Genomic DNA, 15,119 nt, shown 5'->3' with positions numbered 1-15,119 from the left:
GCTGCAAGACTCCCCTCTCCACGACACCGATGTTGTCCAAGGGAAGGGCATTAGGACCCATACAGCTTGGCACCAGTGTCGTCGCAGAGCAATATGTGATTAAGTGCCTTGTTCAAGGACACAACACGCTCCCTCGGCTGGGGCTCGAACTCACGACCTTCAGGTCACTAGTCCAATGCCTCAACCACTTAGCCACGTGCCCACAGTAGTTAAATACATGGGGAAAGGGCAGTACTATGTGGTCAGGGTTGCATCGCTCCACATGAAGTTACACCCAGCAAAAATGGTTTTTATTTACACTGTGTGAGAAATAATTTTGGGATCATCAAGATAAAATACGTCATGGCTAAACAACAGAACTCAGATTTCAAGTAACAGAAAGAACTTTCATTTCCATAACACTGAACAGATTGCGATACAATAAATTAGTGTTTTAAATATTAGGAATAGTATCAATCAGACCAAAAGAAGTGTGAGTGATTTCTTATACTATAGACTTTATAATTCCATTATGGCTTTGTGCCATTTCTTTATTCTCCCTGTTTTTCATCTCTGCTTTCATTCCAATGGTGTTGTCATGATAAATGCAACAGAAAGTTCATACCTTTTTGCAACACATCATTAGGGTTGAAATGATACTGAGCATATGCTTCTGTCAGATGCAGCAGTAGGGTTTATGTCACTGACTAATGCAAGGAATATCATATAGTACTAATCATTTGTGCCATATCAATAATCCTTTGATTTTATATTTAGTGATGTAGCACATTAACAGGCCCTTTCAGACCAACAAGACTGTGCCAGCCAATTGCAGTCAAGTGACCAATTAACCTGCTGACCTGCATGTCTTTGGGAGAAAATCAAAGCTGCCAGAGGAAACCCACATGGTCATAGGGAGAACGTTGAAACTCCTTGCAAAAATAGGTGGAACTGAACCTAGATCACTGACACTATTGCACTACATTACCACATAGAAGAAGGCAAACCAATGGAAAAGTGCAACATAAACCTATAATATTAAGTCAAGCACCTTGTGAAAGTGTTTAACATGTAATATGTGGGTAACAAACCTAAGCCACAGTAGTATCAATATGGCCAATGAAAGCGAAGACAACGAGACTGAGTAACCCACGGTATAAATCAGTTGCAAGGTTTTCAATAGCCTATGCCGATTGTTCTGTGAAGAAAGAAAGGATATGACACAAAAACACAATACATATTATTAAAAGCAGTAAGAGTGCATTCCTGTGGTGATAAAATAACTGAGAATGTATTTTCAGGGCTGTAGATACACATCTTTTCATTCCATATATATTGATAAATCTACTTAAATATCTCAGTTTGATAATTATACTACATCTGGAGATGCAATCATTGCTGACAAAATAAGAACCTCCTTCTTAAAGAATCACAAACCAAACGCTTAAAGCCCAGTTACAATAAAGTTAGATCAAACATTGGCCAGGAGACCACAAATAAATGTCATCATTGTGTGCAACTCTGCGGAGAACTTCATTGCATCTGCTGCTCACGTCTTTCTAGGTAATGGAGTTCTCATATTTGGGGAGTCACAAAGTAAGCAGCTCTTCACTCAATTTTTGTCTTGAGTTTCTCAATGTATTTACGTGGCTAGTTGAGTTTTGTTTCTTTTTAAGGGTGTCCATCCCAGGGATCTAAGTTTTGGAGTGCTCATTAATAGTAGTGCATTGAGTAGCATGGGGAAAGTTCTCTAAAGAAGATTGCAATTGGTAGTCGAGTGCACACGATTTACCTGGATAAAAAAAGTGAGTGAGTTGAAGTTTGGCAGATGGTTAGGAGATTGAATGGTAATCTCAGATGGTTAGGAGATTGAATGGTAATCTCAGATGGTTAGGAGATTGAATGGTAATCTTCATGCTGCTAAATTAGAAAATTCAAAAATCATCAGAGATTATGATTTAGACTTGAAGAGAATGTAGCAATTTCTAACAACATTGCTGAAAACAAGCAATCTATGGTAATGTATTCAAGAAATTCTTTTCATTTGGAGAAAGTTAATGCTGCAAGTTCAAAATGGTACCATCGTGAATAACTTTCAGAGAAGTGCTTCATAGCAGGCAATTTCCAATGCAGCAAAGAAACCTTGAGTATTATAGGAATGAGATGATCTGTTCAATAGACACATACCTGGAAAAGTACATTCAACTGGTGCAAATTATTCAGTAACTTGTATCATCTCCAGTTATATTAATTTGAAATAATAGACAAGCTTGCTAAGCACTGTCTTATCAAGATACTGATCTTAACTTATCACCAGGATGTTGCTTCAATTGGAGGACTTCAGTTATTGGGTGAGATTGAATAGGGTTTTTTTTCTTTGAGGAGTGACCTCATAGAAGTGAAAATCAAGTACAGCAGGGTATAGAACTAAGCTTTAAAAAAGCTGTTTTAAAGGGGATCCAATTGCATAGCAATGGAACAGCACATCATCAAAACCTCTCTGGAGCCTATACAGTTAGAAAATCTGAACAGATTACATTTATTTTTCAAAAAAACAGATGAACTGCCCAAAATATGCAGTCTAATCATTGATGAACATTTTCAAAAGTTTTGAAGAGATAAATAACAGAAAGTATCATGGATTTGTTTAATCTTGTTATAATTTTATTCTGACTGAATCAAAGGTTTTGGAGATGCATACCATTGCTGTTTTAAATCTTGAAGGTGTAGTGGTTAGCACAACGGTTTACAGTACAGGTGACCTGGGTTCAATTCCCACCACTGCCTGTCAGGAATTTATATGTTCTCCCTATAACAGCATGGGTTTCCTCCATATGCTCCAGTTTCCTCCCGCAGTCCAAATAACTATTGGTTGGTAGGTTAGTTGGTCTTTGTAAACTGTCCCATGATTAGGCTCTGGTTAAATCAGGAGTTGCTGGGTGAAGGTCCAAAAAGGCCTACACTATGCAGTATTTAAATAAATAAATTGGGAGGAGAAGATGGCGGCGCAACACAGCGCGCGCGGCCGCTCCGGAATGATACTGGTATTTGTTAAGTAGGTACCGTGCACAATCCTGATTTGATGGAGACAGACGTGAGAAGCACGGAGGAACATCTGGAGAAACTTCTGAAATGCCTGCTTCGCTGCCGCTGCTACTGTGCGATCGAGAATTTCTGGAGGGGAAGGCCCCAAATCCGTGGCTTTGCCTATTGCCTGTGCCGGGGCCGGGGTCGAAGCGCTCGGCAGAGATGGTGCTCCGTGCTCAGTGTCGGAGGGCTGGTCGGAGGCTCGAAGTTTTCGGACGGACTCAAGAGTCGGCTGTCGTTGGGTGCTTCCAGAGTGCTGCATCGGCAAGTTTGCGGCGCTGGAGGTTCATGGCAGGAAGAGTTTTTCCCTTCTACCATCTGCGTGAGATCATGGGACTTTCCAGAGACTTTGAGACTTTCTTTTACCGTGCCCATGGTCTGTTCTTTATCAAATTACAGTATTGCTTTGCACTGTTGTAACTATATGTTATAATTATGTGGTTTTTGTCAGTTTTTTAGTCTTGGTTTGTCTTATGTTTCTGTGATATCATACTGGAGGAACATTGTATCATTTCTTAATGCATGCATTACTAAATGACAATAAAAGAGGACCGCGTGTCCTCATAATCTAATCTAAATAAAATATTACAGACATTTTGATGACATACATTTTGCTGGTCATTCTGGCTGTCTTCATTACATTCAGTATGATCCCTCCAGATAACAGTCGAGTTTGGGGCTGTCAACCAACTTCCATTGTCCAGGCAGTATCTATAGACCCTCTTTGTAGTGCCTGCAAGGAAGAGGTAGACAGAAGACAGCTATGTTACATTTTCAAAGCTTTTAGATTATTGGCTGAAATTGATGGAGTGAGAAATTCAAGGTTTAAGACCCAAGAGAAGTGACTTACATTGAACAGTTCTGATTATCCAATAGGTTTTTTTTTAAGTTTCTTCCTTTCTCAGAAGAATAAGCAGTTCATGGTGCAGGAGGAAGAAGGCGGGGCAGGAGGGCAGTGTGAGTTGTCTATCCACATTAGCACAACTGTTATGGAGTGTGGGTTTAACACCACAGACAATTTGCCTTTTCCTTGGCCATTGGACATTTATTTTATATGTCTGGTACTAATCACTACCAAAAAACCCCACTATTTCTGCAGGTAAGATCCTTATTTGCTAAATAGATCACCTGGTAGTAACCAAATGGACTTAGTTCACCTGATCTAAGGCAGCAGCTGTGGTGTAATGAATAGGGTCTTGTCGTTCTCAGCTGCTGGAATGATGGAGTGTATTCAAGCATTTTTTAAATGCTTTATTTATCTGTATTGCTAATGAAGGATGGAGGTACAGGTATCACATGTGAGGAATGGCAAATGGCGCAATAGGAGGTACTGCTGGGCAGCAGCTTCTGCAGAAGACAGAACACTGAACCCCTTGCATGGTCAAGCAGCATGAATACTGAATGCAAATTAGAGTTTTTTGCATGCTATCACACAAGGTTAACTGATAGCTTCAGACAGAACAAGAGATGGAGGGGATGTAAGATTTCTGGGAAGCAGGGGCTCATGAGCACAACTGTCCAAATTTCCTATCCATACTTGTGTGAAATTGATATATTTTACACCAACGCACAAAGATTAAATCAACTAGTGCCATTATTTTTTGGTAGGAGGGAGGGACGGAGGGTGTGGGGGGGGACCGTTGACTCACGACTAAGAGGCCAGCGTCGGGCATTTTCATGCGGAACGAAAGACTGTGGCACGCCACTCCTCACATTGACATAGAGCAGTGTGTGGTTAAGTGCCTTGCTCAAGGACATAACACACTGTCTCAACTAAGGCTTGAACTGGCGACCTTCAGATCACTAGGTGAACGCCTTAACCATTTGGCCACGATTTTTTGGTATCAATTACATAATTACTGAAGTTCAGTTACATAATTACTGAAGTTAGCTAATCACAATACACAATATCACATTCATAGTATGATGATCAAAGCCAGGGAAGAAGTTGATGTTTTAATGTTGTGGATGAAATGTACTTTGATGACACAGTACACTGGAACTTCAGCATGCTGTGCAGTGGGAAAGTGGGATGGTTTATCAGTCCAAAGAGGATATCATCACTCAATTCCAGGTCTATTGGGAAGGAAGGAAATCAAGAACACAGTTAACTCCAGACTGCCTTTTCTATAGAGCGCGAGTGATCATTGCTACAAATGGATTAAAGTGAACATTTGGCACAGATATGAATAAGAACCTAATGGAGAGTTGCATTGTTTTCCTAACAGGCAGAGGGAAAACTCAAAGGGTCCAAGAAATAATGTAAAAATTACCTGGCGTAATCCAAGGAAGATACCAGGGACAAGGTTCTGACACATTCCCCGGGTATGATGCCGGCCAGCAGACATACTGATCAAATGTCTCCTTACAAAATATTCCTAGTGGAAGCAAACATGTCAATTGTTTAAGCTGTGACAAACAAGCTGTTTCTGAAAGTACAATTCAAGAAGATAAATATGAAACACAATTTTACGAGTGATAACCTTTAAGGTCTCATAGTTGATTTTGGAATGGAACATTCACTGTGACTTTGAGGTAAGGTGAGATTTGATATACTCTGCCTAAATCCTAGGAAGGGGGTTTCTTGGCATAAATCTCATCAAAACTCCATTTGGATAGTGACTGGTTCACTTGCATTATATCCTTGGCAGTGTTTTGCTAAATAAGTTACTGCATTAATATTTCTAATTTCTGATTAAGATGATAGACATAACTTCTCATTCAGAAGTGATTCTATATTAACCATTCAATTGCAGTGCACTTAGCAGGTACCTTATTTATATTGAATTTATATAATAGAATTAAGCATAAATATAAGCCAGTAATCCACAGTCAAATACAAAATAAGGAATATTATTTCTGTCACTAATTGTTATACCACTGATAGGCCATTTTTGACTTTGATTTACAGTACGTTATAACATCTCTAACTACAACTGTCATGGTTCGGTCCATTACTACTCATTTCAGTTAATTTCCTTTTCCCCGTGTTCCACTGGGCTCCTTGATTAGGGCACCTGATCCTCATTTGAACCGGCAGCATAAAGACTGCGGCTTTCATCTACTCGCGGCCGGTTTGTCACTGTAGCCAGTGCAGCTATGCTCGTCCCGCGGCAGCGGAGAATTGTGGACTCTAGTTGCTTCGGTGCCTGTGGCTGCTTAGTGAATTCAGTCATTTTCGTGTCCAGCTGAGTTTCCGGCCGTTGCTACTACTCCGAGCTAAGATTCAAATTCTGTCGCTTTCATGTTTGGTGGAGATTTGCTGGCCAATTGTCGCCACTCCTAGCCGCCAAGAATAGGGGACCGTCTTCATGAGCTTCTCCGTGTCTAGATACAAATGGACTGTAGTTGTTTAGTTTCTGTCATCTCGTTTCCAACTGAGTAGGCCTGGCCATTTGCCGCTACTCCGAGTTGGGAATTCTGTCTGTTCGTTTCCAGCTAAGTGATTGCTGGCCGTTTGTCACTTCATGAGCTACTCCATGTCAAGATTTATATTGTAAGTTGTTGGTTGGTTTAGTCATCTCGTTCCCAGCTGAGTAGGTCCGGCCATTTGCCGCTACTTCGAGTTGGGAATTCTGTCTCTTCATGTCTAGCTGAGGATTGCTGGCCATTTGCCGCTCCTCTGAGCCAAGATATGAATCGTCTGTCTTTGCTTGGTATTGTCGTCTCTGTGTTCCAGTTCCAGTTCCAGGCTTTGAGTCCCAGTCCAAGTCAAGGCTTCGAGTCACAGTCCAAATCAAGGCTTTGAGTCCCAGTCCAAGTCAAGGCTTCGATTCACAGTCCAAGTCAAGGCTTCGATTCACAGTCCAAGTCAAGGATTCAGGTTCCAGTCAAGGCTTTGAGTCCAGTCAAGGCTCCAAGTTCCAAGTCAAGTCCAAGTCCTAGTTCCAAGTTCAGAGTCCAAGTCAAGTTCCCAGTCCAATTCCGTCTCTGTGCCTGTGTTCTGCACTTGGGTCAGCCTCCAGTTGCTCTGTGTAACAACAATACAAGAATAAGTTGAGATTTCATTTCAGTGTGTCTTGAAATATAATACAACTTTCAATTTTGGCTCTTCTTCCCTAATTCAGGTTGAGTTTTAATCTGGGAGGACAGTTTCATTAATAATTTATTTGGTGCTCTGAATAATCTTGCACTATTCCTTTGAGGAACTTCTTGTGATGGTAATGGATTTGATGACTTTGGAGTTCTAAACTCAAACTAAGATCTGAAGCCTTATGTGATATAGATAGCTTTGGGTACCTCACTAAAGGGAAGTTATACTGTAGCCACTTACTCTTCAAAGGCTGGATCACTTCCCTGTTTATCCTACACAGCAAATTTAATTTGCAATATCAACTATTTGAGCAATGGGTCTCCTCTACCTACAAAAGAGGAGGTACTTCCAGCTAACAAAGTAGCTTAAACATAGTTCATTTATTTTTAAATTTAAATAAAATTCTTAAAACCCATTTAAAACTTACGGAGGATTTCTATCTTATAAAAGATTTCCAAATCACAAATGATTTCTAAAACACAAAGGATTTCCAAAGTACACACAGGTACAATTCTTATAAGCTGGAAAGACATACCAATGAGTTGCAGGTGAATGTTTTGTTCATCACAGAAATCAAAGGCAGAGGAATGGATTCTAGACACCCTCACTTTCTGTCATTCTTCTTGTTTTTCTTTGACCTTTCCTAACAAGCTTAACTACTCTCTTATGCTTATTCTGTTTTTTGCCATTTCTTGCACACATGATATGTTCTTTCAGATACATTTTCACACAGATGGTCTAAAAGCTTCCAGGAACATAGTTTTCAGACACTTACTGTGTACATACATCTATTGATGCTTCTGGACACATCTTCAGTGATGTTCCTGGAATCATCGGGTGTTTCGGGTCTTTCAACATCGTACAACCTCCTCCAGATGACCCAGCCGGGTCTGATCAGACCCCAGCTTGTGTCCAGATGGCTAGCTACTTATGACTCCATGGCTCCCCTCTTTTGAGCCACAGCCATCTTGAGGCCCTCTCTGCTGCATCGGTGGTACTGCGGATCGCTCTCCTCTTCCTCTCTCCTTTGATGCCTAAAATGCTGAAGGCTCTAACTAAAGAATGGGCTATGAATCCCCTACAACCAACCTCCACTGGGAGACACCTCTCTCTCCATCCAGCCTGCTGGTTAACATCTTCATCAAACTGCTTCCACACAGTGAAGTCATGTTAGCTGCAGGCCATTTGATCCGCCTCCTGTTAGACTTGATGTTCGAGGGATTAGTTTGCAACACTTGGAGGTTCCGGGCACTATGGGGTGACTCCGGGCCTGGCCCCTCCTTCGTCTCACCAGGTTGGACACCTGCATGTTGTGCTGCTCCTGCTCCCGCCAGACACTTCATCCTCGCTTGGTGGATCTTCAAGCCGCGATTGTTCTTGCAGATTTTGCCACATGCACATTGCTTCCTCATCATCATTTGTTCATTGTCTGGGTCTGATGTCGTTGTGTCCATCCGACTGGGGTGCTCATCCCCCCCCCCCCCGGGCACCCTTGGGGGTATCTTTTCCTTAGATTGAATGCTGACTACGTTTGTATATGAGTACACAAATTCCTCCAACTATTGAGAGGTTAGCTATTTGATGTGATAAGTGATAATATCAATCTGGCCTGCAAGCTTCCTTGAACCAAATAATTTTGCCAGTGTCATCTGATTTGATATAAGCCCAATTAACATAACACCATTGTCTTACACTGCACTCTTTAGCAACCAGCTCCATGCTGTGGGCCAGCATATTGTGCTCTATATAGAGAGCGGTTTGTTTACAAAGTTGTCCTTTTAACTTCAGACTGATTACTGCTTGCAATTTACATTAAGAACTGAAGACTAGCTCCAGGTTATGATTAGAGGCTGAACAAAGAATATTAGTTGGACACTTATCTTACTCAAAACAGCACTTTGATCTCTGGAAGTTCACAACCATCATGTTAGAAAACTGAGCTTGGCAAAAAGGCCCCCTGGTCGTGGACAGTGAATATCCATCACATTCTCATATTCCTCTAGAACTTCCAGCCTCACCACCCCCTGAGACCATTTACTTATACATCCAAAGATTATGAGAGCTAACAATTGGAGGACTGAATTATTTTATTCATTTGTCTCAATTTTCAGCACCTGCTTCAAAAGCTGTGAACTCCCCAGCATTGTTTTAACTCTGCAGTATATTTTAATTTTTGTCTCAGTTATTCTCTCAAAATCAGATTGTATTTCAGTCTTTATAAGTAACTTGCTTATCCTTTTTTTTAACCTTGGTAGTATTTCCTCTCCTTTTAAACTCTAAGGCATTCAAAAAGGAATCACAGTGATTCATTGTTTCGCCAGCGCAGAGGTTCACAATGTGGCAACAAGTCTGAAGGGAAATGAAAATAGACCTGTAAATGTCTGAGCAAAAAGCTGAAATGGGTCTCTTTTTGTTGCTATGTTCTTGCAATTCTCAAATTATTGACTTGTGAATTCAAGGACATCCACGACTATACATCTAAGATTATTTTTCAGTCATTTATTAGTCATTTATAAGTTTACAGATTCACAGTGTTACTCCAGCATTGTACCACCTCAACTCCTTAAACCAATTTATTTTTCAATGCCATCGAGTACAAGGATAAATGCCAATGGAGTTTATTCACAAATGAATTGATTAATTTATATGGAATCATGAAGAGGGGAAAAATATTTGATAAAGTTCTTAAAGTTCCTTGTCTTGAATTATTTTGTCTGAGATAAATGAGGCAACCAATCCATCAGGCTGAATCTCAGATTAACATCATAACCAAAGAACAAATTTGAAAACAATCTATTTATGCAAAATCGCACGGCTCCGGCAAATTCTTCGATAAATACTCAAAATTGCATTACCTTTTAATCTAAAATTTTCCAGTATCATTAATCTACAACTCCAAATTAAGAGTTGCTATTTAGGTAATGGAGCTACTCTCTGTCTGGACCCATAGACGGCTGTTGTGTTGAGGGCTGAACCCACAGGAGGGTGAACCTAGAGAGAGCATCCTGCCCAATTGGAGTACCTGAGTGAACATTAAAAACTCGTATTTATCAACTGGCTGGTGTGTTCACTGATGTCTTTAACCTCATGCTTCAGCAGTCTGAGATACCCACCTGCTTTAAGCAGGCCTCAATTATACACATGCCTGTGAAGAACATGGTAACCTTCCTCAATGGCTATCATCCAGGAGCACTTAGATCCACTGTGATGAAGTGCTTTGAGAGGCTGGTGATGAAGCATAACAACTCCTGCCTGAGAAATGACTTGGATCTGTTCCAATTTGCCTGTTGTCACAACAGGTCCACAGCAGATGCCATTTCATTGGCACTTTACTCAACCCTGGAACGCCTGGGTAGTGAAGATGCATGATCAAGTTGCTCTTCATTGACTACAGCTCGGCATACAATACTATCGTCCTCTTAAAACTAACCAATGAGCTTCAAGATCTTGTTCGCAATACCTCTTTGTGCAGATGGATCCTCAATTTCCTCACTTGCAGACCCCAGTCAGTTCACTTTGGCAAAATCATCTCCTCCACAATCTCCATCAGCACATATGCATCACAAGGCTGCGAGATTAGCACCCTGCTCTACTCGCTTCACACTTATGTCTGTGAGGCTAAGCACAGCTCCAATGCAATATTGTATTGACAACACCACTCTTGTTGGCCAAAACAAAGGTGGTAATGAATCAGCATAACGACCATAAGACCATGGGCATTGGAGCAGAATTTGGCTATTTGGCTCATTGAGTCTGCTCTGTCATTTGATCAAGACTGATCCATTTCCCTCTCAAACTGACTCTCCTGCCTTCTGCCCGTAACCTTGAATGCCCTGACGTATCAAGAATCCATTAACTTCTGCCTTAAGTACACTCAGTGACCTGGTCTCCACAGCCACCTGTGGCAACAAATACCACCCTCTAGCTAAAGAAATTTCTCCTCATCTCCATTCTAAATTGGTGTTCCTCTATTCTGAAGTTGTGCCCTTTGGTCCTAGAAGGAAGATTATAGGAATGAGACTGAAAATCTGCCTGACTGGTGCCACAGCAACGGCCTTTCACTTGCTGTCAGCAAGACCAAGGAGATGATTATTGACTACTGGAGGTCCCTGACCCAATCCTCATTGGGTGACCAGAGGTGCAGAGTGCCAACAATGTTAAATTCCTCTGCATCATCATTTCAAACAATTTGTCCTGGGTCCAACACATAAATGTCATTGCAAAGACAGCACAACAGTGCCTCTACTTCCTTAGAAGTTTGTGAAGATTCAGCATGACAATCTAAAACTTTGATAAACCTCTGTAGATGTGTGGTGGAGAGTATATTGACTGATTGCATTATAGTCTGGCATGGAAACACTAATGTCCTTGAATGAAAATTCCTATAAAATATAGTGGATATGGCCCAGCCCGTCACAGATCAAGACCTCCCTGCCACTGAGCACATCCACATGGCGTGGTGTCACAGGAAAGCAGCATCCATCATTAGTGATTCACCATCCAGGCCCTGTTCTCTTCTCACTGCTGTCATCAGGAAGAAGGAATAGGAGCCATAGGGCCCACATTATCAGGTTCAACAAAACCTGTTACCTCTTAACTATTAGGCTCTTGAACCAGAGGGGATAACTTTATTCAACTTCACTCACTCCATCACTAAACTATTTCCACAACATATGGACTCACTTTCAAGGACCCTTCATTTCATGTTCTCGCTATTTATCAAACAACAGACAGGATCTCCCGGTAGCCACCCACTTCAACCCCGCTTCCCATTCCCATTCAGATATGTCCATACATGGTCTCCTCTACTGCCATGATGAGGCTAAACTCAGATTGGAGGAGTAACACCTCATATACCGTCTAGGTAGTCTCCAGCCCTTTGGTATGAACATAGAATTCTCCAACTTCCGGTAATTCCCTCTCCCTCCCTTCCTCTATCCCTATTTCACTCTACCCCTCCCCCAAATCCCCCATAGTCCCGCCTCCTTCTTCTACTACCCATTGTTTTCAGGGCTATGACGTCAATGCTTCCCGTCCCCTACCCCTTTGTCTTTCAAATTACTGGTCCTTCAACTGAAGCTACAAGCATTCTTCAAAACCTTCCCCATCTTTCATTCCTCAGTCCTGACAAAGGGTTCCGGCCCGAAACGTCGACTCATCGTTTCTGACTGATGCTGCCCAACCTGCTGAGTTCATCCAGCGTACTGAAGGTGTTGCTTTGATCACAGCATCTGCAGATTATTTTGTGTTCTCAGTATTTATCAGTTTATTTTTATTATTATTATTATTATTATTATTATTTTGTATTTGTACAGTTTGCAGTCTTTTGCACATTAGTTGCTTGTCCATCCTGTTGGGTATGGTCTTTCAGGGTTGTGTTTCTTAGATTTGCTGTGTATGCTCGCAAGAAAAATAATCTCAGAGTTGTATATAGTGACATATATGCACTTTGATAATAAATTTATTTTGTGGTTTGAAGATAATTCCATTGGATTCCCTGAAAAGAAGTTCTCTATCTATTCTGCATCACATCACTTCAGATAATGATCTATGTTCTTTTAGATACTGTACATCAGTGACCTATGTACTGTGACCTCTGCTTTTCTTCAAGAAAATTAGCTAATTTAAGGCTGGTAGTTGTTAATAATTGTAATTGTTTGCAGAATTTAGTGAGGTTTGTTTGGGATCAGACTCGTCACTCCTGGATTTGTGGGTCAGTTTTACCAAGAATTTGTTAAGCAATGATCCATGTTTCTGCAGAGGGCCCTTGTCTGGCACTGGGAGTTTTCTCATTGGTTTTTGACAGTAATACAAAAATTGCATACAGAAGTGTCATAGTGTTCATGGAGCAACACACACGAAGTGCTGGAGGAACTTAGCAGGCCAGCATCTACGGAAAAGAGTTCAGTTGATGTTTCGGGCCAAGACCATTGTGCAGACCTGGAGAAAATAAAGATAAGGAGTCCTGCTGAAAGTCTCAGCCCAGAATGTCGACTGTGCTCCTTTCCATAGATGCTGACTGGCCTGCTGAGTTTCTCTAGCATTTTGTATGTGTTGCTCGGAGTTCTGGCATCTGCAGGTTTTCTCCTGATAGTGTTGATGGATGATTGTATGCACAATGGTGACACCTGCTGGACACAGTCCTTTCCATCAATCAGCACACAGCCTTGCCACTGTTGAACTGGAGTTGCTTAATTGGTGAAAGAAGAAAGGGAACAATACACTTTCAGGATCTTGGAGATTCACTCCCTTTCTCCCACTGAATCTGAAAGGAAAATTGCATATCATGCCTGTAAAACTTTCCTCATTGCTGAGCACATCTTCAAGGAGCGCTGTGCCAGGATAGCGGCATCTATCATCAAGGACACTCATAATCCAGGCCATGCTTCCTTCTTGCCACTGCCATCAGGAAGGAGATACAGGAGCCTCAGACCCATACTACCAGGTTCAAGAACAGTTATTACTCAACTATTAGGCTCTTGAAACAGAGGCTCACTTTCAGGAACTCTTCATGTCACATTCTCAACATTTATAGCTTATTTATTCATTATTATTTTGTTTGTTCTTTTCTTTTTGATTTGAACAGTTTGTTGTCTTTTGTGTATTGGTTACCTATCCATCTTGTTGTATGGGTTTCTGATTAATTCTGTCATGTTTCTTCCGACTTATTATGAATGCTGGAAAGAAAATAAATTTCATGGTTGTATAGGGTGACAGAAATGTACTTTGATAATAAATTTACTTTGAAGTTTGAATGTTATGGTGCACTAAGAATATTCTAACTGAAATAGGTCCCCCTTCTCCAGACACATCTCCAGCACTGAAGCAGGGCCAGAGTAACCTTGCTTTGGCTGTGATGATACCATTGCCATGAACTGTTATGAGTTACGTCTCTAACAAGCTGAAGGTGAAGATATGCAGAGTATGTGCTTGATCATTCAGTGATGTGTAAGGGAAGTAACTCACATATTCTTCTCTAATAAATGCCAGAATGCGGAAGATGGAGTGACTGCAGGATTACAAGCTGGCGCCATCTCTTGGCAAGATGCTGCCAGTGACCAATGCGACTAAACTATTTTTTCTCCTCCTTCTTTTGGAAATATACTTCTACCACCAATCTGTGTGTGACTGGAGCCTGTAATTTACATTTTGTTGATGTGTTTTTAGGCCATCTGAGGGATCTGGTGCTTTTGCTGTCTCACCGTGGTTGAGAGCGATGTTGAAAATGAGCGTGCGGTTCATGTTATATGTGTTTCTAGTTTTTGGTTACTCCTTTTTTTATTGCTATTTTGCGCGATTTTGACCAGGCGGATTGGTTCTGCAGCCTGCAGTCAATGAACAACACAGCACTAAACTGAACTGAACTGAACTAAACTGAACATTCTTAGATTGCATCAAGGACCATAGGTTTGATGTTTAATATTCTGTGTGTTAATCATTCTTTATTTCCCCATTTGTGTGAATTTTCTTTTATTTTTGCATGTTGGGTGTTTGATGTTTTCTTTGAACAGGTTCCATGGTGTTTCTTTGTTTTGTGGCTGTCTGTGGGAAATATGAATTTCAGGACTGTATACTACATACAGACTTTGATAATAAATATCCTTTAAATCTTTATACTTTGCATGTTGTTTTGTAGGTGCCACTGGTTAGTTTCAGAGTGAACTGCAGATGGAATTATTTCCAATTCCCCAGTGATGGGGCTCATTGTGCATTATCCCTGTAGTGGTCATGTTACTGTACTAACCTGCTACATAGCTAGTTTTCAGCTACTCACCAAGACCCATTGCCCATTAACTGGTGGCAACCCTGCTTCTGAGATCGAAAGTGGTGCATCCAAGTCTCACTACAGACAGCTGAATGCAAAGATCTAGGCAAAAACAATAGCTCAGGGATAGCTGAGGAAGTGCAGCACTGTTGGAAGCTCTATGCTTTAAATGAGCTATTAAGCTGAAGCACTGTCATTGTACCTGGTGTCCATGGTGTTCTTACAGGGAGAGAAAGCTAACATAAAAATAATATA

The 15,119-nt window shown here is 41.1% G+C and overlaps 1 protein-coding gene across 1 annotated transcript in view; it reads right to left on the bottom strand.

The window, feature by feature from the left end:
- Window positions 1-15,119, bottom strand: part of glp2r (glucagon-like peptide 2 receptor) — a 116,389-nt gene that overhangs the window by 70,386 nt on the left and 30,884 nt on the right. Inside the window, exons 3-5 of the mRNA XM_072242450.1 lie at window positions 5,340-5,444; window positions 3,675-3,799; window positions 1,071-1,177 (exon numbers count right to left, since the gene is read on the bottom strand). Coding sequence (XP_072098551.1) covers window positions 1,071-1,177; window positions 3,675-3,799; window positions 5,340-5,444 — 337 coding nt within the window. The remainder of the gene's footprint in view (window positions 1-1,070; window positions 1,178-3,674; window positions 3,800-5,339; window positions 5,445-15,119) is intronic.

This window comes from Mobula birostris, chromosome 24 (assembly GCF_030028105.1).
Source record: "Mobula birostris isolate sMobBir1 chromosome 24, sMobBir1.hap1, whole genome shotgun sequence".
Lineage (NCBI taxonomy): Eukaryota > Metazoa > Chordata > Chondrichthyes > Myliobatiformes > Myliobatidae > Mobula > Mobula birostris.
The sequence above is the reverse complement of the archived record's forward strand: the minus strand, read 5'-3'. Positions and strand labels throughout refer to the sequence as shown.